The sequence below is a fragment of the Tupaia chinensis genome, unplaced genomic scaffold, assembly GCF_000334495.1.
Source record: "Tupaia chinensis unplaced genomic scaffold, TupChi_1.0 Scaffold147282_1, whole genome shotgun sequence".
Lineage (NCBI taxonomy): Eukaryota > Metazoa > Chordata > Mammalia > Scandentia > Tupaiidae > Tupaia > Tupaia belangeri.
This window is the reverse complement of record NW_006207133.1, coordinates 3,865,997-3,888,114: the sequence shown is the minus strand read 5'-3', so window position 1 is coordinate 3,888,114 and position 22,118 is coordinate 3,865,997. Positions and strand designations below refer to the sequence as shown.

Below are 22,118 nucleotides of genomic sequence, written 5' to 3'. Positions count from 1 at the left end.
ATATATATATATCATTATTCTTTAAGAAACATATATATATGATACATACGATAAGATCATTTTTTTAAAGTTATTTGTTTCTTCTGAGATAGACAGACAGGAACTCCCACAGGGTTTTCACACTGCAATGAAACCTCTAGCCTCAGTCATCCAAGACTGCGGGCACACATGTCTGGCATGTATGGGGAAAGCTGGATATGAACCCAGGACCTGCCCATATGACTTCTACATCACGGAGCACCGAGTACCACCACCCACAAAGGCTGGCCAAATGTACACTTTAACATCAATTGAAACTAATCATAATAGGAATCATAACAGGAAGAGTTTTAAAAATTACCTTCTGGGGAGTGGGAATAAAGATGAGTAAAAGTGTGACATGAAATATGTCACTTTTTATCTTTACTACCTTCTCAGAAATTTTATTTCCAAACTATTTTATACATTTACTTGATATGAATGTTTTTATTCTTTAAGAAACAAAAGTATCTTTTACTTAAAACTACTTACCAAAAAAATAAGCCAATTTTAGTCTCTCCTTCAAAAACAAGGACTCCTGTTGGAGTTAGTCCCAAACTATAGTCATTCCCATCTCTAGCCTAATTTAAGAAAAAAAAAAGTGTTAGCTTTATTTGCATAAAAAGGGTTTATATTTTCACATAGCTATTTAATTTTATTTTCACAATGAGTTGTGTTAATCACATATGCACTGATGTTAATATACAAAATATTTTCAACAATTACAGTATCCAAAAATAAATTTCAGATAAATTCATGTACACATTTATGTATCTAGTAATTGAAACACTATTAATTTCTCTTTTTTTACATTTATTTATTTATCTTTTCATCTGTTGTGATTTTCAAACCACCGGATCCAGGTCTTGAACCACATAGAAGGCCATGTGGGAATCTAGCACTCTACAAACCACGCCACCTGCTGGCCACAAAACATTATTCTTTTATAGTATATCCTCACTGAAAGTGGGAAGTGATACTCCCACTTTCAAGAAAGGTCTTTCCAGATCTTCCTCTATTATATTTACCATTTAAACCACAATTTTGAAAAAGACTGCCTTTTATACAAGCTGTTGTACACTTTATCAAAGTCCTCTCATGCTATAAACTCTCAACTTTGCTTCCTGGATTATTTTTAACAGACCCTACTTAAGTGATATAAGGTAATAAAAAGTGATTTAAAACTTAAGTGGTTCAAGTCCTGACCCTGGAGGCTTAAACATCATGGCAGGCATGTGCCTGCATGACCAAGATCCTGACAGGAGGGAGAACTGAAGAAACAGGGACTGCAATACAACTGAACCTTCACTTGTATGCAAACGTTCCTCCTGACAAAAAACTTTTTTCTTTTTTTTTGGGGGGGGGGAGAGGTTTTTGCTATAGGGAGCGTGCGCTTGCCAGACAGACAGACAGAGACATAGAGACAGAAAGCGAGAAAGCACCCCCCAGAGGGGATGGTCACGCCGCAATCCCTTCTCCTCCATTCTCCTCTGGGGATCTTGGGCATGCATGCACACACGCCCAGCGTGAGTTTTAAGCCACCGGGTGCAGGACTCGAACCGCGGTCGACTACGTGGGAGTCCAGCGACATAGCCATTACGGTAACTGCTGGTTCCCACAAAAAACATTTTTCACATCTAAAAAAAATAACAACACCTTAAAAGATTAATACACCTTTTTGGAGATTTTGGTTGTTTTTCTTCTTTATTATAAAGAACCTATCTGTGAGATGCTAGTCATTCTGTATTTAAGCTCAACCCTTTTAACCACATACACAAAGTATCCAGTGTTAGCCTATGCAAACTCTAAGCCTTTCTCCATACAAGAAAATTTCTACTTCCTTAAATCCCAAATGGATTAATTTTTTATAAAAGCATCATAACAGTGCTTACCTTGACCACGTGCATATCAACTCCATACATTTCTAGCCATTTGGCTTTATTCAGATAATTGGTTTCAGCTTGTGCTGGTGTCTGACCTCTGAAATTTAAAATATAATAACATTTTTAAAAATAATAAAAAAAATTCTATACTAAGGACCTAGAAATAGAAAAATGCATACAAAATAACTAAAGTGGTGAGGTTAAAGTGTGATCAAATACCAAGTACCTGTATTCCTTCCATTTTTCAAAAATAGCCAGTTCCATCTCTTCAGTCTGAATGGGAACAAACCTGAACTCAGAGACAAGCTCAGGGCTATGTTCAGCAAGATCATAATCTCCAAGTTCAGCTACAAATGCAAGGTTCACAAAGTTATATTTTATTAACACCAGTAAATGCATTTCCTGCTCTGACTCCTCCTTCAAAACTCAATTAATTAATAAAATTTGTGAAGATTAGACTCTTAAACTAGAAATTCCTAACACCCACACCAAAATAAATCTACCTTACATGTATTACTTATCAGTTCATTCATATAAATCATATATTTGTTGTTGGTGGTATATTTTTAACTAAATGTCTTTCTCTTAATTTATTCATACATTAAATGCTTAGCTTTGAAACCACTTTCTAGACTTTCACAGAGAAATACCTTTGAAATTATAATGAATAAAAAAAAAATCAGTAATTCTTGGGACAGCCCTGAAGTACAATGGTTAAGCACTAGGCATAGGTAGCCAGATCCCAAATGGTGACTACAATTGGAGTTCCTGGCTCAGTCAGCCTGGAACACACTGGGCATATATATACACACATGTGAGTGCCCACAATCCAAAGGGCTGGAGGACTGGAAGAAGGGGATTACGGCATGACCAGACCCTTGTGGAAGATGTTCCTCCCTCCATGTCTCTTTTTCTCTTTCTCTCATTCACTCTCACAAGCACATAAATTAATTCTATCATGAATAAAGAAAAAATCAGCAATTCTCAAAAGACAATTAACTGGTTATCTATTAAGAATCTAATTAATAATATTGGGACCAGCAGATGGTGTAATGGTTATATCCCTGGATTCCCACATAGTCAACCGTGGTTCGAGTCCTGGACCCAGTGGCTTACAACTCACGCAGGGGTGCGTGTGCATGCATGTCCAAAATCCTGAATGGAGAAGAAGGGATTGCAGCATGGCCATCTTCCCTGAGGAGGGGGTGATTTCTCACTTTCTCTCTGGTGAGCGCACAGGCTCTAGCCTTATAGCAAAAATCTCTTAAAAAAACGGGGAGGGGAGGAAGGTGACAGATCGTGTGGTAGTTAGAGACGCTGGACTCCCACCCACATGGTTTACTACAGTTCAAGTCCCAGACCTGGCAGCTTGCTTTCTCACTTTTCCTCTCTTTCTTTGATCAAATTAAAACAATAATAATAATGATAATAGTTAAATAATTCTAAAAAAAGAGGATATATTAATAATGCACAGAACATGACACCAAACAACACCCTAAGATAATAGCTCCTGTCTTCTTGTAATTTAAAATTAATCTGAAACAAATAACTGGAAATTACTTTTTCTTTTTGTTTTTTTGTCATAGGGCACATGCGCTCCTCAACAGGGTAAGACAGAGCAAGAGAAAGTGAGAAATCATCCCCTAAAGAAGATGGCCACACTGCAATTCCTTCTCCTCCATTTCTCCTCTTGGGATTTTGGGCATATACGCATACACACCCAGTGTGATTTTCAAGACACTGGATTTAGGACTCAAACCATGGCCACGTCAGAATCCAACACCTTAACCACCATAACATCTACAAGCCCAACATTTCCTTTTATAAAAATTTATCGTAGGGTGCAAGCACTCGCCGGAGAGAGAGAAAGAGAGAAAAAAAGAAGGAAAGTGAGAAAGCAGCCTCCAGGAGGGACGCCCACACTGCAATCCCTTCTCTTTCATTCTTTTGGGACTTGGGGCACTTGTGCACATGGGTCTGGCATGTTTCTCAAGCCACCATAAGACCCAAACTGCTGTCACCAATGTGGGATCCAGCCGCCTAAGCCACTATGCCACCAGCTGGTCCTGTAAAATATTTCCATTTTGATAAACATACCTAGTTTAGGAGAGAAAAAGTAGACAAGAATCACCTTGAGACACTGGGTTGCTGGGAGAGTCACGACACATGACTCTCCCAACAACCTAATAAATGATAATACTGTAAATTATTCATTATTTCTTGAGTACCTGCTCACACTGAAGTGTTACAGATATAATATCATTCGACTTCACAACCACCTTGGAAAACATGTATCATATGCCCACTTAACACTGATGAAAATGTTCTTTTGTCTGGACCATAAGGTCTCTAAGAAGACAAACTCAATCTGCTATATACTGTTTTTCAGGATATATACTAAAATAAAAAAGAAAAATTGAAAGTATGAAAAGAAACAAAAAGCATCCTGGTTTTAGAGATGGTAGAGAGGAGGAAGCTAATTGTGGTGATCTGAGAGATTACTATGATACAGGGAAGCTTAACAAGACCACCACCCTAATTTCTTGGTCATAGAAAAGGGATACATCAGTGAAACTGAAGACAATTTCTGGCAGTTTCTAAACTAAGTCAGCATTATCCTCATTAACTTGTACATCGCAGAGAAAGTGAGACACTCCCTGGATGCCCATCAGCGCTCCATTCTGGCTGTGCTGGAGATCTCATCCAAGGAGCATGCCTGTGGTTCCACCAAGGACTCCATCCTATACAGGGGCAGGGGCATGTTCACTGCCAAGGATCTGTGCTAGGAAACACCCCACACTCCTTCAGTCACTCTCATTTCCAGGCTTCTCTGGCCGTGCCATGAGCCCTACTTTTAAGTTTTGAATCTCTGATCTTCAATTCCCTACCCTTCTCATTCCAATGAGAGGCTAGGTAATATTCTTCTACACTGCTTGGACTCTGCCATTAATATTAAGGCTGGTTAGGGAACAAGAAGCCTGAATACCCCTCTCCACTACCTCTTCCCTGTGCTTGCGCACAATGTCACTGTCAACATTAACGTGATATTCTTGGTCCTCTCTAAAAAGGCAAAATATAAATAAATAAAAGAAGTATTTTGATAACATATAAAATCATAAATGAGAAACAGGAACCTCATCTTATAAAAACAGGGGTAATTAATTTAGCAAATTTACTCTTAAGTATCTTAAGAATGACAAGGATTTAGTAAACTATCAGATGTGACAAAGAGATGCAGAAGATCTAACATGGAGTTTGGTGAATTCATAAAAATAGTGGTAACAGACTGAAGAGGAAGTAAAAAAAGAGTTTTTGTTTGGGAAAAAATTAAGAGACTAGAACAGACCACATTAAGTTTACATATATGTATATTATATATATAATACATATGTATAATGTATTTTATTTATATACATATAAATTACATATATATAAAAATTATATATGTACACACACATGCACACATACATATACACACACACACACGCATCCCCCCCCCAAAGGGCACCTGCTCTCACCAGAGAGGGAGAGAAAGAAAGTACCCTCCAATGGGTTATGGTCACACCACAATCTTTTTTCGTCAGTTTCTCTATCCTCCTGGATTTTGGACACACATGTACATGTGCCTGGCTTGTTTTTTTAATCTACAAGGACCAGGACTCAAACCACAGTCAGCTATGTGGAACTTAGCCCCCTTAACCACTGTGCAATGGGGCTGATCCCACGTTAAGTACTTACTGAGCACACTACCCATCAAAATTTATTAAAAAGCATGTATAAACCCTATTTTCAAGAAATGTACTTGGGCTGTTATGAAACTCACCCAATGAAGCACAGAAGACAGAACATATGAAGCAATCAATGGTGTAATGCAGATATTAAAAAATTACAGCTTTCAGGGAACCAGCAGTTAGCATAATGGCTATGTTGCTGGATTCCCACATAGTCGACCACGGTTCGCATCCCGGATCCAGTGGCTTAGAACTCATGCGGGCACATGTACGTGCGTGCCCAAGATCCCGAGAGGAGAATGGAGGAGAAGGGATTGCAGCGTGACCATCCCCCTGGGGGGGTGATTTCTCGCTTTCTGTCTCTATGTCTCTCTCTGTCTGGCGAGCGCACATACCCTATAGTGAAAAAAAACCTCTCCAAAAAATAAAAAATTACAGCTTTCAGTGTATTTAAGAGTTTTCAGAGCTAAAAATCACATACAGAAGGTAATAAAAGTTATAAAGGATGCTTTCAAAATAGCATGCATGGGACCAGCAGGTGGTGTGGCTGTTAAGGTCCTGGACATTCCCTCATGGCCACTACGGTTCAAGTCCCAGACATGGTGGCTTGCTTTCTGATTTTCCCTCTCTGTGTGTGTCTCTCTCTGGTCAAGTTAAAAAAGTTAAATGAATGAATAAATAAAATAAAAAATTATTTTAAAAAAATAACATGCATATAATTACACACTTATCATTACAACAGCAGATACGTAGGATTCTCAATCCTGACATTCTGCAGATGAGAAAATGAGTTTTAATCTGGAGACAGATTAGGATAGTAAATGCAGTCGGTAGATAAAAATTTATACTAGTGGCATATTTTTTTTTCTTTTTTTTGGAGAGGTTTTTGCTATACAGCGCGTGCGCTCGCCAGACAGACAGAGAGAGACATAGAGACAGAAAGCAGGAAATCACCCCCCAGTGGGGATGGCCACACCACAATCCCCTCTTCTCCATTCTCCTCTCGGGATCTTGGGCACGCACGTACACGCGCCCAGCGTGAGTTTAAGCCACCAGGTCCGGGACTTGAACAGCAGTCGACCACGTGGGAGTCCAGTGACATAGCCATTATGCTAACTGCTGGTCCCACTAGTGGCATATTTTTGAAGTACACTAGCAACTAGTCCCCATATCAGTGGGATAATAAGCTCTCTTCAACACTGGAAACATGGAAAAAAACAATAAGTTTGTCATAACACTTAAAAAATTAGTCTTATTGTTATCTATACAATGACAAATAAATGCTACTGGATCATAGAGGGATTGGAGATAAAAATTAAATCGCCAAAAAAGCATTACAAATCTTTAACGTTGATGATAATTAAATATTATTTTTATTCTAACAGTCTCATTAGAATAGACCCATTAGAGGGACCAGCAGTTGGCGTAATGGTTATGTTGCTGGACTCTCATGTAGTTGATCGTGGTTTGAGTCCCGGACCACGGTCGACAGGTATTTTCAACTCACACCAGGCCCGTGTGTGTGCGTGCTCAAGATCCCAAAAGGAGAATGGAAGAGAAGGGACTGCGGCATGGCCATTCCCCCTGGGGGATGATTTCTCACTTTCTGTCTCTCTGTTTCTGTCTTTCTGGTGAGCATACACACCCTATAGCAAAAACCTCCCTCCCGGCCCTCCCAAAAGGAATAGTCCCATTAGAGTATTTCCTTTCACTTTGTGAACAAAAATTGAAATTATAGTTTTGCTTTGTAAGATCAATTTTTTGATGAAAATTATTAAGTTTAATAGTATCTGAATAATGTACAGGGCACGAGGGTGATTTTTCAGTAAGTTCACTTATTAGAAAATATTTTAAAGTGACCATCAGAAACTATTAAATACTCTCTAAGTAAATCCATAGATTTTTTTTAAAAGAATGATTTTATTTTTATTTTTTAATTTGCCAGAAGGCATGTGTGCTCATGAAAGAGAAAGAGACAGAGAGAGAGAAAGTGAGAAAGCAAGTCGCCAGACCTAGGTCACCAGATCTAGGACTCTAATAGCTGTCAGCCATATGGGAATCCAGTGCCTTAACCATCATGCCACCTACCAGCCACCTTTGTGAATTTTTATTAAGTAATCTTTTTAAACAAACAAACAAAAAAGTTCATGATATACAATGTACAAGACAGAGAAGTAGAGAATAACACACAGATACGCAGATTATGAGTAGGTCTAGTCTCCCTGTAATTCTTTTATAGTCCTCCAGTCCATTGGATCCTGGGCACTTGAGCGCATGTCCAGTAGTGTCAGGTTGACTGAACCAGGGACTTGAACCACTGTCACCATATGGGGTCCAGCTTCTCTTAAGCAGCACATTACCAGTGCACCATGCAGCTAGCCCCATGTATTCGTTTTTAAGAATAAACTAAAGAAAGCAAACCAGGGCCAGTTGGTGATGTGGTGGGTAAGGCAGCTAGATCCTACATGGCCCACTGCATAATTCAAGTCTTGGACCTAGCAGTTTAAAAAAGTTGCTAGTATGGGTGCATACAAGTCCAAATCCTGAGAGGAAAATGGAGGAGGAATCGCGGTATGGCCATCTCCCCTGGAGAGTGATTTCTCATCTCTCTCTCTCTCTGGATAAGCACACATGCCTTATGGCAAACTAAAAAAAAAAAAAGAAAGAAAAGAAAAAAGAAAGCAAATCAAGCAGCCTCAGTAACTGACTCAACAAGTACTATATTCTTTTTAAGAAGTATTCAATGAGAGCCCAATCATAACACTTACTGAATTATCAGGTAACCTGCAAATTTTTGTTTGAAAACTCTGTAAGTGAAAAAGGAGCAAAGAAATGAAAGGGAAGAAAAAGAAGGCAATGTTCTAAAACAATTCAAAGTAAAGTCAGACTTGAACATTGATACAAATTAACACAAAAACAGCATTTTTTCTCCTCCAGTATGGCATCTGAATCTTTTGAAATTTTTTTAACTAAAAGACACAAATAATAATACACTTCAGTCTTAACAATCAGCATAAAAATTGCTTACCTTGTAGATTATAGGCTGCCAATTGCACTGCTGTATCAAAAGGACATTCTAATCTGAGACCAAATACATATGTGTTAGAGAAGTCAATTTCACAACCTTCAGTTTAAGATAATTGGAAATAACAGGTTGAGTGTTTCTTCTTCATGACTATGAAGGTATTCTTTTTTAAAATTTTTTTCTTTCCTTTTTGCCATAGGGTACATGTACTTACCAAAGAGAGGGAGAGAAAAGTGAAAAATCACCCCACCCCACCCCCAGGGGGTATGGCCACACTGCAATCTCTTCTCTTCCATTCTCCTTTTGGGATTTTTACTTCACATGCACACACATTCAGTGTTGTTTTTCAAGCAGTCAGGTCCAAGACTCGACCACACAGTTGGTAATGTGAGATCCACTGCCTTAACCACCATGTCACTGGATGGCCCAACTATGAGCTTACTTTCATAATCATTTTCAACCACCCAAGAAAATATGCAGTTTATCTTAAAACTGATACTTACTTTCCACTGAGAATATCTTGTCTTAACTGAAGGACAAATAAATACCTAAAAATAAGGCAAAAACTTACTAGAAAGAACAATCTGCTGTAAAACAAGAAAACCCATCTTTCTAATATGAGAAGAAAGTCTTAAGAGAATTTTACCCAAAATAAAGTATGGGTAAAGTCTTAGAGAATTTTACTCAAAATAAAGTATGTGAAGGAAAAACAATACCAAAAAAAGGCAATAAGCATCAGAAGGAGGTAAGCATGTCCATAACAGTAAGGAATAACAGGTATAAGAATCTAAAGATGAAAGGTTTAAAAAAATTATTGAAAATAAACTCTGTGATCCAATTTAACTTTACTCTGAACAACATATCCACCTTATATTAAGGGACACAGGAATGAATAGAACTATAGGTAAAAGCTGTCAGAATATCTAGATAACCTTTCTAGGATCTAGCAGCTCAACTTTTTGACTTAATAAATAGTATGTGTGCATGGTGCCATGGATTTGCAAGACAGAGTCAATCAACAAATATCAAGGAGGCAGAATAAAATATGTAACCTAATATTTATTCAAAACAGATCAGAATCTAATATTTTTCACTAAGCAGCAGCATTTTGATGAATAAAAACAGGAAACAACATGAGTCAACTTGTAGTGGCAAAGATTATTTTGAACATCAGTAAACATGTCGCTGCAAATATATTGAGATACACCTATCATGTTTACAACGAGGGAATTGACAGCTATGCTTAAAAAAAAAAAACACTCACTAGTCACTTTTGGAGGATGCTAGGAAACCAACTCTTTATAGATGCTACTCAATTTATGACAGGGTTACATCTTATTAAATCCACTGTGAATTGGGAGTACTAATAGTGGGAAATGGGCATTTTGTAGACACAATGGGATTAAAAAAAAAAAAAAACTCACAATATCCAAAAGATGCCAGCAAGAGAGTACATTGTGGAATTCTGGTTGTTTACCCTCATGACTGCAAGGCTGACATGGAGCAGTGGCTCCCTACCACTGCCCAGCATCACAAAAGAGTGTCACACTGCAGATTCCAAGAGTTCAAAATTGAAGTACAGTTTCTACTGAATGCCTCCTCCTTTCACATCATTGTAAAAGTTGAAAAGTTGTCGACCAGCAGTTAGCGTAATGGCTATGTCACTGAACTCCCACGTAGTTGACCGCGGTTCAACTCCTGGACCCAATGGCTTAAACTCATGCTGGGCACATGTACGTGTATGTTCAAGATCCCGAGAGGAGAATGGAGAAGGGATTGCAGTGTGGCCATCCCCCCTGGGGGGTGATTTCTCGCTTTCTGCCTCTCTCTGTCTTTCTGGCGAGTGCACACACCCTATAGCAAAAACCTCTCCAAAAAAACAAAATGTTGAAAAGTTGTAAGTCAAACCATTGTAAGTCAGGGACCATCTATATTTTGAAAACTGATAAAGAAAAATAAATCAGACACAGAAGGAGCCAAAAGCTTAGTGTTGTGAACTCTCTTAAAGTATCCTGAAAACCAAAAAAAAAAAAAATCAGACACAGAAACAATGTCCCAGAATAAAATTCTATTATCTGAGGTTTAGTTACCAAAAGCAAGGAATCCATTTCATTAGCTCTTTAGCTCTTTATAAACTGGAGACAATCTGCCATCTCCCAACTTTACCAACATATCCCTGCAGAATTCTACATAATGGTCTTACCGGGTTAGCTCTTCACGAAGATTATTTGGTTCTGAGGAATAAAACTTAACTCGAAGATGCAGACAATAAGGTGAACCAACTGCCATTAGGGAGGAAAAAAAGCTTTAATTTTTATTTATTTAAATAGTAATTTTCAGCCGGTAAATTTCACAAAAATTTACTAAAGTGAGAGACATAATTTAACAGGTCAATGTATAATTGCTGGTTAAGTCACAGTATATGACATAAAAAGATCAATCAGTATAGTACTATTCAATACAATTATCTGTCATCCTAAGAACAGACAGCTCTAGATGAAGTCTAGATGAAGTTCAGGGCCAAACGCATCAAATAAAAAAGTCTGTACTGTGCAATCTAACAGCTCTGTAAACCTGCTGAGCTGTATTTCTTGGGAACACTGAGGCATGCCTGTTACTAATTGCTCTTGGCAAATCCTCCCACATACTTTCAAATTCACTTCAGCTAGTTCAGGAACCTTTACACTCTCAGGAGTCCTGTCCCACTGTTGGGTAAAGAGTGCTCCAAGAACTCTGAACAAGCTGGATTATGGATCAGACACGTAATTTTAAAATGTTATAGTCTTAAAGTCTCAAAATATTTTCTAGAGCAGGAAAGACACCAGACAAACCCACAAAAGAAAATCTCAACACAAGTAATTATTAAATTAAGTAGTTCATAGGAAGTAAGTCCATGTGCAAGCTGCAAGGCTTTCTCCTGGAAACTTTCTCCTAGAATCTAGTTTAGTATCAAATGTAAATAATTTGGGTAGTGAGTCAATAGATTAGAATTAAATGATTTTTAGACCAGAGAAGCTAAAAACTTACTTTGACACATGATTTTTTATGTCCTTATGATTAGGAATCAATTTCTAAAATATTTAGTTTCCATTTTTTAAAAAGAATTAGTTAACCTTATTTGTTATCACTATTTTTTAATTAGACTAGAGAGAAAGTGAAAGTGAGAAAGCAAGCTGCCAGGTCTAGGACTTGTACCGTGGTTAGTCAGGTGGGAGTTCAGTGCCTTAACCACCACACCACCTGCCACCCCCAGTTTCCATTTTGTTTTAACAAGTTAATTTTCAACACTTACTTTTTACTTGCTTTTTGATGCTTTTTGTACTATCCAACCAATGCTGGAAAAAAAAAATCAGTGGTTAAGCAGAAGATAAAACTTTAATTTTTCCATTTTTAAAAGTTATTTTTCAGGACCACCAGATGGTATGCTGGTTAAGATGCTAGACGCCACATGGCTATCTGTGGTTCAAGTCTCAGAGCTAGGAGCTTGATTTCTCACATTCTCTCTGATGAGCACACATGCCCTCACCAAATTAAAAAATAATAATAATGATAAATAAAATAATCCTTTGATAAAAAGCTATTTTTCATTATGCTTTTGCTGATGCCAAGGAAAAATTTAACATAAGAAAAAACAGTGAGTGAGTAAAATAAATGAAAACCATCTGCCCAAACCCACAGCAAGCTCTAATACATGTAAACAAAAAAAACTTCAAATCTGATACCTGATTTATTAAATATTTCCTTTGCTCCTCAATAGCAAGATTGAGATTCTAAATTTTGCTAATTTTCCTCATCTTTATCAAGTACCTAACTCTCAAAAATGCTAAAATTAGGGACCAGCAGTTGGCGTAATGGTATGTTGCTGGACTTCCATGTAGTCGACCATGGTTCAAGTCTTGAACCCAGTGGCTTAAACTCATGCCGGGCGCATGTGCATGCAAGTCCAAGATCCCAAGAGGAAAACGGAGAAGGAATTGCAGCGTGGCCATTCTTCTAGGAGGTGATTTCTTGCTTTCTGTCTCTGTCTCTCTCTTTCTGGTACCCTATAGCAAAAACCTCTCCAAAAAAGAAAAGAAAAAGAAAAGAAATGCTAAAATTAGAGGTATCCTTATATTCTGTTGCCTGGTTCATTCTTATTTATAGAAATGTAGTCAGATTTATCAGCAGATCAAAACCAAAAGTTAGGTCAAATAACAATGTTACCTAAATTTTATACAACTATTACTCACAGGTAACATTCTTTGAAAGAGCCTGCAGAATAAAATTAGATCTTTCTCAAAACCAAGGCCCTATCTATTAAATGAAGCAGTCTTTGTAACTAGCAGGCTTCTGGTTTCAAGAATTAAACAGCCTTTTGACTTAGGTAATGTCTTTACTCTGAAATGTTAACGATACAAACAGACCTAAAAACTAATTCCAGATACTTCTACTGATAACCCCTCCCAGATCACTTGTCATTAATTCCTTTACATCAAGTCCTAGCAGTGACAGACAGGATGTACTCATCCAACTCAGATATACACGACTGTGTCCTCTCCAGCATACTTCCAATTCCAAGCACTCTAAATGAAAGGAGTGTTCCTGTGCTAACTAGTTCACAGAGCGAGGAATTCAGTTTCAGAAATGCTGATAGGCACAGAGAGCATAAACAAGGCTGCATTGTTAACAGACTTGTGTCACTGTTTGCTTTTCTTGCCAATTACTTGCCTAGCCTCTTCTCTCTATTCTCTCCCAAGATCCCAAAATGAAATTCACAGAATTACCAGTGTGCCAGCAAAGTACCTTTCCACACTGAAATATAATGCTCAGTAGACATTTCAAAAGGCAACTAAATACTATGCACTGTTTTCCTTAGAGTTCAAGTATATAGGTTGTTCAGTCAGTTACCTCTCATCATTTAAATTCTCTTGGACACCCACCTCAAGCATATTTTAATTAACATTCAGTTTTATACATCCCTCTAATAAGAGAATACCAGGTGTATCAGCAGGCAGAACACAAGTCAATCTAGTAACAGAAAAGACTTCTACCCAGAACAGCAATCAGTCTATCAATTACTGCCCAGGTCAGAACCTCAGTATCTGAAAATCCAAGACTTAATTGTCCCTAATACCTACAACCCCCTAATGCCAATTATAACCCGATGCCAATTACATTCCAGGTATGAGATTGGCCCACAATGCTTTCTCCCCAAAACTACAGATCTGGGAGTTGCCCTGTCTTCATGTTGTTATTTATATATTCTATACTTATATATAAATATAAATGTATAAACATATTGATATAAATGTATGTAAATCTCTATATAAGTAAATATATGTATTATATATAATATACACACACAAAAAAAAATACATAAAATTGCCACAAGGTATGTGTGCCGGTCAGAAAGAGGGAGGGAAAATGCATACTCTACGGGATATGGTTATGCCATAAGCACTCACCATCCTGTTGGGATTTGAGGCATGCATGCACATGTGACTGGTGTGTTTCTCAAGGTAGTGGAGCCAGAATTAGAACTGTGTTCTGTCATGTGGGATTCAGCTCCCTTAACCACTAGGCTAAAGGGCTGACCTAGGTTTTATTTATTATACTGAAATGAAAAAACAACAACAACAACAAAAAAAAAAAAACGCTGGTCACTTGTGCACCTGTAGTTATTATCAGGGAGACCCTTTTATACCCTCATGGTGAAAAGATTAAATAAATACAAACCAGCAGCAGGCATGATGGTTAAGAGCACTGGACTCCCACATGGCCGACTGCAGTTCGGATCCCAGACTTGGTGGCTTGCTTTCTCACTCTACCCATCTCTGGTCAAATTAAAGTTAAATAAAATAATTCTTTAAAAAAAAAAGATTAAATAAATAAATAGACGTACATGGTCAACAGTCTCCTCCAATCTCTTCCCCCATATGCCAAATTTCTATCACCATATGTATCCCTCCCCAATGAGATGTTCTTGGTTATATTCCTCATTCTTTCCAGAGCTTTTTCCTAAGGGAAGAAAAAGTTAAGTGTGTGTGTTGGTAAATTGTGAAGATCATTAATGGTGAACTAAAAATCAACAGGCTAGGGACCAGCAGATAGCATAATGGTTACATTGCTGGACTCCCACACAGTCGACTGTGGTTTGAGTCCCAGATCCAGAGGCATAAAATTCACACTGAGCTCATGTGTGTGCATGCCCAAAATCCCAAGAGAAGAATAGAGAAGAAAGGACTGCAGTGTGGCCATACCCCCACTGGGGGTGTGACTTCTTGTTTTTTGTCTCTCTGGCAAGCGCATGCACCTTACAGCAAAAATCTCTCTTAAAAAAATAATCAACAGGCTAAATACAAATTTGTACAGAATTAATTCTGAGAAATATAAAGAAGAAAACATTAATATAAGACAAATCACTATTTCAAGAACAATTTAGTTTGTTGTTGACAATTGTAATGTGAATTCCTTCCTATTTAGAACACTTTAAAACTGATCTCATAAATACATCTTTCTACTCTAATTTGTACCTTGTCTCAGGAAGAAGCACATTATGAATGAAATCATCCCAGTGAGATAAAGGAGGAGAGTTCCATTTCAAGTGGGCTTTTAGTCTCTTCTACCTGGTAAAAGAATCTTGTATCTGCACTCCCTTAAGATGACCCCAAACTCAGATAAGGCATCCAATACATTTTAAACTGAGATTTAGGAGTAAGGGAGTCCTGGGCGACATTCTACTTGCGAAGGTCTGAGTTCATGTTTGCATATTCTCAAGTCTGTTTTCTTTCATCTCCTCCACATTCCAAAATCAGGGACTGGAAAATTCAGAGCTCAGAGACAGGCACTGATAGTATTTTCCTTGAATCAGGATCTTTAGCAGTTGTGTTTAAGTTACATAAAAGATAAAGGTGAGAGTACACACACATAGAGTCGTTGATGCTTAGTCTGAAAACTAATAAGGGTTCTTGCTCCCCATTGTATTTTTAAAAGGAAAGAAACTCCCTTCTAATTTCCTACTTTTAAAGTTTAGTTGATAAACTTAGAAATCAAAGGATGTGGAAAGTCATGTTTCTTTCCTTTCCATCCTTTGGAGCTGGGCATGGAAGAACAATCACTTACTTCTGGTCTTAAAATATAATTAATATATGCTTATATATAATCAGAAACACAACAGACACAACTAAAAAAAAAAATAGAAAACAACAACAACAACAAAGAATCACCTAGGGAGCTTCTAAAACATTAACGCACTCTAATCCCAAGGCTAATGGCCAAATAGTCAGTAAATAGCCATTCAAATGAATGAATGAGTCCTGTCTACTAACCCCCTACACATATGGTTTTAATAAAAATTCTCTGAGTTTTGCTCAAAGAGCTAAAAGCAGAGAAATGTTAACCATTTTCCGAAAAAACTGTCTCTGTCAGAAAGTACTTCTTACGGGAAGAGTAGAGGCTTATGTTCTGAATTAAAGGATTATTTTAAAACAAATTTTAACATCTTAAACCTAACAAAATTTTAAAAATCGATGCTAAAACAACAGAACAGTGGGCCAGCAGGTGGTATAAAAGTTAAGGTAGTTGCAACCCACAAGGTCAACTTTACACTTTGAGTCTCAGGCCTGGCAGCTTAAAATCACACAGGGCACATCTGTGTGTGTGCTCAAAATCCTGATTGCAATCTTTCTCTTTCTCTCCTCTCCCCTCCACTCCAGTGATTTCATTGTAATTTTTTTTTTTTGGAGTGAAAAAGTCTGTCATCGAACATTTAAAATGAAGACTTAGATCCACCATTAATATGTATTTTTCACTGTTTTTCTAGGTAATTTTAATGTGCTCATAAGATGATTAAAGATGGGGACCAGCAGTTGGCGTAATGACTGGACTCCCATGTAGTCAACCGCAGTTTGAGTCCGGGAACCGGTGGCTTAAACTCAAGCTGGGTTCCTGTGTGTGCATGCTCAAGATCCCCAGAGGAAAATGGAGGAGGAGGGATAGCAGTGTGGCCATCCCCCCAGGGGGTGATTTCTTACTTTCTGTCTCTTTGTCTCTCTCTCTCTTTCTGGTGAGCGCATGCACCCTATTGCAAAAGCCTCTCAAAACAAAACAAAACAGATTATTAAAAATGAAGCTTCTGGGACCACCAGTTGGCATAATGGCTATGTCACTGGACTCCCATGTAGTCAACCACGATTCGAGTCCCGGATCCGGTGGCTTAAACTCACACTGTGCATGCCCAAGATCCCCCGAGAGGAGAGTGGAGGAGAAGGGATTGCGGCATGGCCATCCCCCACCAGGGGAGGATTTCTCACTTTCTGCCTGTCTGTCTCTGTCTTCCTGGTGAGCACACACGCCCTATAGCAAAAAAAAAAAAAAAGAAACTTTTAATGAAAATGCAGATGAGCAAAGGAATTTTAACCACTGAAGACCCTCTGACCAGACTTCACCTTCCTGCTCCCCAGTCTAGCCAAGAGCCAGGATAAGCCAATCAGCAGCCATCTATATTTGAGTTCTAACCAGCCTCATTCAGGGATTTTGACCACTGAAGACCCTCTGCCCAGACTTCACCCTCCTGCTCCCTAATCTAGCCAGGAGCCAGTTTAGAGAACTCTATTCTGTTTCTTTCCATCTCTGTTTTTAATTTTTTGTTTTTTTTTTTTTTTTTTTAATTTTTAAACTTAGCTCTCTGCTGCTCTTTTGTCTTTCTAATTCTTACCTTTTCCCCTGCCAATCAGCAACCATTTCATTTTTTGACCAAAAAATTTTTTCTTCTTTTCTTGTTTTTATCTTTTTTTCCCCCTCTTCTTTTTTCTACTTCTTTTCCTTTTCTTTTTACCTTTCTTACTTTTCTGCTCAGCCTCCATACACTGGTTTACTAGACCAGTCAAGGTGCTCAGTAGCCAACTATCTGAATACTTTTAGGGTCAGATTAATCCTCAATTTTCATTGAATCAGTTGTGCAAAGTGGGGGAAAACGGTACTGTTTACAGACTGCAGGTCACCTCTTCTTCATTCCTCTGATTGCTCAGAATAAACTCCAAAAAATAGGAAAAACATATAATCCATCAGATGACCAGAAACTACCATATCGGCACAAGAAACAAAAAAACAAGAAAATGTGTCTCCTCCAATGGAAAAGAATAACTCCTCATCCTCCACAAAGAATACAAGGGAACTCATGGAAATGTCAGATAAAGAATTTTAAATATTCATAGTGACAAAGCTAACAGAGATGCAGAAGAATAGAAACAATGAATCCCAAAAGATGCAGGAGAAAAGAGGCACCAAGTTCCAGGAGGTGAGGGAGTTCTTGCACAATCTGAAAGAGGAGATACACATCATAAAAAAGAATCAAAGGGGATTGTTAAGAGATGAAGGCTGTATTACAGGAAATCATAACTTCCATTGAAATTATCAGAAGCAGATTAGATCATTCAGATCGAACCTCACATGTAGAAGATAGAATCTCTGACCTAGAAAAAGTCACCAAAAAGACTGAGAAAATAACTCCGAATAATGAGAGTAACATACAAGACTAGATACCATTAAATGCCCAAACATGTGGATCATTGGTACCCCAGAAGGTGAAGAAACTAATAAGGGCATTGATAATCTATGCCATGAAATCCTGGAAGAAATCTTTTCAAACCTAGAGAGACACACAAATATCCAGACGCAAGAAATACAAAGGACCCCAAATAGAACCGACCAAAGAAACTTTCCCAAGGTACATCATAGCCAAATTGATCAAAAACAGAGATAAGCTACTAAAATTGGAAAGAGAGAAATGTTAAGTTACTTTCAAAGGATATCCCACAGGCTAACGTCAGACCTCTCATCGGAAACGATGCAAGCAAGGAAAGGATGGGAAAATATATTCAAAGTGTTAAGTGAAAAACAATTTCAACCAAGAATACTATACCCAGCAAGAGTATCCTTCATATAGGAAAAAAAGACAAAAACATTCTCAGATAAACAAAATCTGAAAGAATTTACAACACCGACCACCCCTCCAAGAAGTGCTGAAGGGAGTGATATACCAGGAAAACTAGTCGGACACACAGAAATAAAAGTATAAGAAACAACCAAGAGAATGGCCAGCCTAATGGTAGGGACATGTCCAGAGTTGAATGTTAACTTCCAGAGTTTAAATGGGAAGATCATACCATAGTAACACTGCAAATTCAATAGAAGAGAGATTAATTATGTGTAAATAGATTTTTTACTCTAGACTAAAATATTACTGATTTTCTTCGATGCTTTGATTTCCATGTTTAAGGACTTTTGTCTTCTTTTGAACTATTGATAGGTTTATCTACCTACCATTTGAATTGAATCCTAACCTTTTTCCTAGCTTTAAATTGTAAGCAAATTTCTCTTAACATTTTTTATTTTGATTTATTAAAACTAAAACTTTTAATTAAAAAATGCATTTAAAAAATACATATTAACACCTACGTAATGACTGCAGTTAGCTATACAGCTCCGGCAAGGTGCTACTTTAATAGTATGTTCACTTTACTCACTGAGGTTTATGCCTAAAGTCAGACATGCATTTATAAATATGTATATATCAGCTGTGCTTGTTATTCAGTCTTTAAATTAAGATCTTTAGTGAATAAATAAAATGTGGGGGGGAAAAAAAAAGGCATTGAAAACAACACTACATACCAGAGACAGTGTGGGAGAAGGGGGGAGTTGGCAGTGTGTGAGAGGTAGGGAATCAAGAGGGGGAAGCAAAATATGTAAGAAACAAGAAATAGAAAATTATTTGTTGATGATAGCATGTATGGTAATATCCTTGATTAAGCTAATATACAATGTATACTGGATAGAAAATTTCATTTTGTATACTGTATTGATGTACAGTGAATGACTGTAAAAAATTAATTAATTAATATAAAAAAGAAAATGTAGGTGAGCAAGGTAGTTTACATATTAATTCCTTTGAGAGTATACATAAACTATTTTGGATACACTTCGAAAAGGTGAGAGCTTGCTATCAAAGTTATACAATACTTCATTAGGTTTAGGATTCACTTCTACACTTTTATTTTACCATTCACACAGCATGGTTGTACTACACTCCCACCAACAGTGTGTGAGGGTTTATTTTTCACCACAGCCTCATCAGCACTAGTCCTGTATTTTTTTATCCTAGTCATTCTAACTGGGGTTAAATGGTATCTCATTGTGGTTTTAATCTGCATTTCCCTTATGATAAGAGATGCTGAACATTTTTTTTTTCAAATGCCTTTTGACCATTTGTATGTTTTCCTTGGAGAGTTGTCTATTCAGCTCATTTGCCCATTTTTTAAAATAGAACTAATTCATTTTTTTAATGGGTGAGCTGCATGAGTTCCCTATATATTCTGATTATCAATCCCTTGTCTGAGGCATAATTCGCGAATATTTTCTCCCATTCTAAGGATTGTCTCTTCAATCTAATAGTTTCTTTGCTGTGAGAAAGCTTTTTAGCTTGATGTAATCCCTCTTGTCTATTTTCAGGATTATTGCCTATGCTTTAGGGCTCTTATTTAAGAAATCATTGTCTACTCCAATGTCTTCAAGAGCTTCCCCTCAGTTTTCTACCAGCAGTTTCATAGTTTGACATTTCACATGTAAATCCTTGATCCATTTTGAGTTGATTCTTATTAATGATGGGAGATAGGGGTCCAGTTTTCATTTTTCTGTAGGTAGCCAGTTTTTCCAGCACTATTTACTGAAGACTCTCTTTTCTCTAATGCATTATCTTGTATCCTTTGTCAAAGATCAGTTGTCTGTATGATTTGAGTTTTATTTCTAGATTCTGTTTTATTCCATTGATCTATGTGTCTCTTTTTGTGCCAGTACCAAGCCATTTTGACTATTATCACTTTGTCATGTATTTTGAAGTCAGTAAGATACCGCCTACTTTATTTTATTCTTTTTGCATAGTATTGCCTTGGTGATACAGAGTTGTTTATGATTCCAGACATATTTTATGATTGTTTTTTCTATTTCTTGAAGAATGTCATCGGTAATCTGATTGGAATTGCACTGAATATGTACATTAAATTGGGTAGAACTAATTTTTTTTGTTTTTAATTTATTATTTTTTAATTTGCTATAGGGCATGTGTCCTCACCAAAGAGGGGTAGGGGGAAGTGAGAAAGCAAGCTGCCAAGTCCAGAACTTGAACCACAGTTGGTCATGTGGGAATCTAGCACCTTAACTACCTCACCACCTGCTGGCCCCCAGAACTGACATTTGATTATATTATGTTGTTTCAATCCAATAACGGGAAATCTTCTCATTTTTTTGTATAACAATTTCTTTTTTCAGTTTTTTTCATAGCACTGTTTCATCTAGCTATCTTATTGGTTATCTAGCTATCTTACTCATTTTGTGGATATTGTGAATGGTATTACTTCAATTCTGTGTCAGTCTGTTCACTGTTGGTGTATAAAAATGCTATTGATTTTTGCATATTGATTCTGTCTCCTACTACTTTACTGAATTCACTGATCACTTCTAGGAGTTTTCCTCTGGATTCCCTTGGATTGTTCATGTATATAAGGACATTATCTGCAAATAGGAACAGTTTGGTTTCTTCTTTTCCCATCTGAATGCTTTTATTTTGCTTTCCTGACCACATTGGCTAAGACTTTCAGAACAATGTTGAAAAGAAGTGCTTCTATACAAGCTCTCAAATCAATTTAAGAACAAGCAAAAATACTTAATATTGATGTCTGAAAGTTCCTTTTCTTAAGTATTAGTAATACTACCTGTATTTCCTTTTTCTGAAAGCATGATATACAATATATAATATAGAAGATACACATGATACCTACCATCTAGGTAGCTCATTAAAAAACAAAAACAAAACTTCAACATACCAGTAAAAATTTGCTCTAAATATGATCTTCTGAAATGTCACCAAGCAGAAATCATGATAAAAGTCAGAGGGTTAAATTTTGCTCCTGAGACATGGTGTCATACAATTTTGGATTGATCTATGGTTGACCAAGGAACTAAACTTTGGCACATTAATTTTAAATGGGAGCTATATGTTCAAGGTTAAATTGTAGTGTGTAATTCATTGGTTACTTTTTACCTTACCCCCCTTTGGATTCTACAGTTATGTCACAACAGTAAATAACAAATATGGAAATCACTGAGTTAATAATTTAATGTACATTAAGTTCTTGGCCAAAAAATGTACTTATCTATCAAGGTTACTATTTTCACTAATAAAACTAAGTTGTCAACTATCAATTTTGTTTCCTTCTGGGATTGAATCTGACCACACAACACAAAACCGAAAGTCTTCTATGTTTGCATAAGACTGTTAGGGAATCAAGCGAATTAAAACTTAAAGATTTTTCTGGTTTTTTATTTTTCTTTTCTTTTTTTTTTTTTATTTTTTTTTAATGTAGCTATAGGGCATGTGCACTTTCTAGAAACAGAGAAAGTGAGAAAACACTCCCTGGGGGGGGGGGG

At 37.1% G+C, this 22,118-nt stretch overlaps 1 protein-coding gene across 4 annotated transcripts in view; it reads right to left on the bottom strand.

Annotated features, from left to right (window-relative positions):
• The window catches only part of EPB41L5 (erythrocyte membrane protein band 4.1 like 5), a 173,082-nt gene that overhangs the window by 91,958 nt on the left and 59,006 nt on the right, over positions 1-22,118 (bottom strand). For all 4 annotated transcript variants that reach the window (XM_006169572.3, XM_006169573.3, XM_006169574.3 and 1 more), the window contains exons 4-10: positions 11,950-11,992; positions 10,861-10,939; positions 9,161-9,205; positions 8,661-8,713; positions 2,128-2,248; positions 1,911-1,998; positions 511-599 (exon numbers count right to left, since the gene is read on the bottom strand). In XM_006169572.3, coding sequence (XP_006169634.1) covers positions 511-599; positions 1,911-1,998; positions 2,128-2,248; positions 8,661-8,713; positions 9,161-9,205; positions 10,861-10,939; positions 11,950-11,992 — 518 coding nt within the window. The remainder of the gene's footprint in view (positions 1-510; positions 600-1,910; positions 1,999-2,127; positions 2,249-8,660; positions 8,714-9,160; positions 9,206-10,860; positions 10,940-11,949; positions 11,993-22,118) is intronic.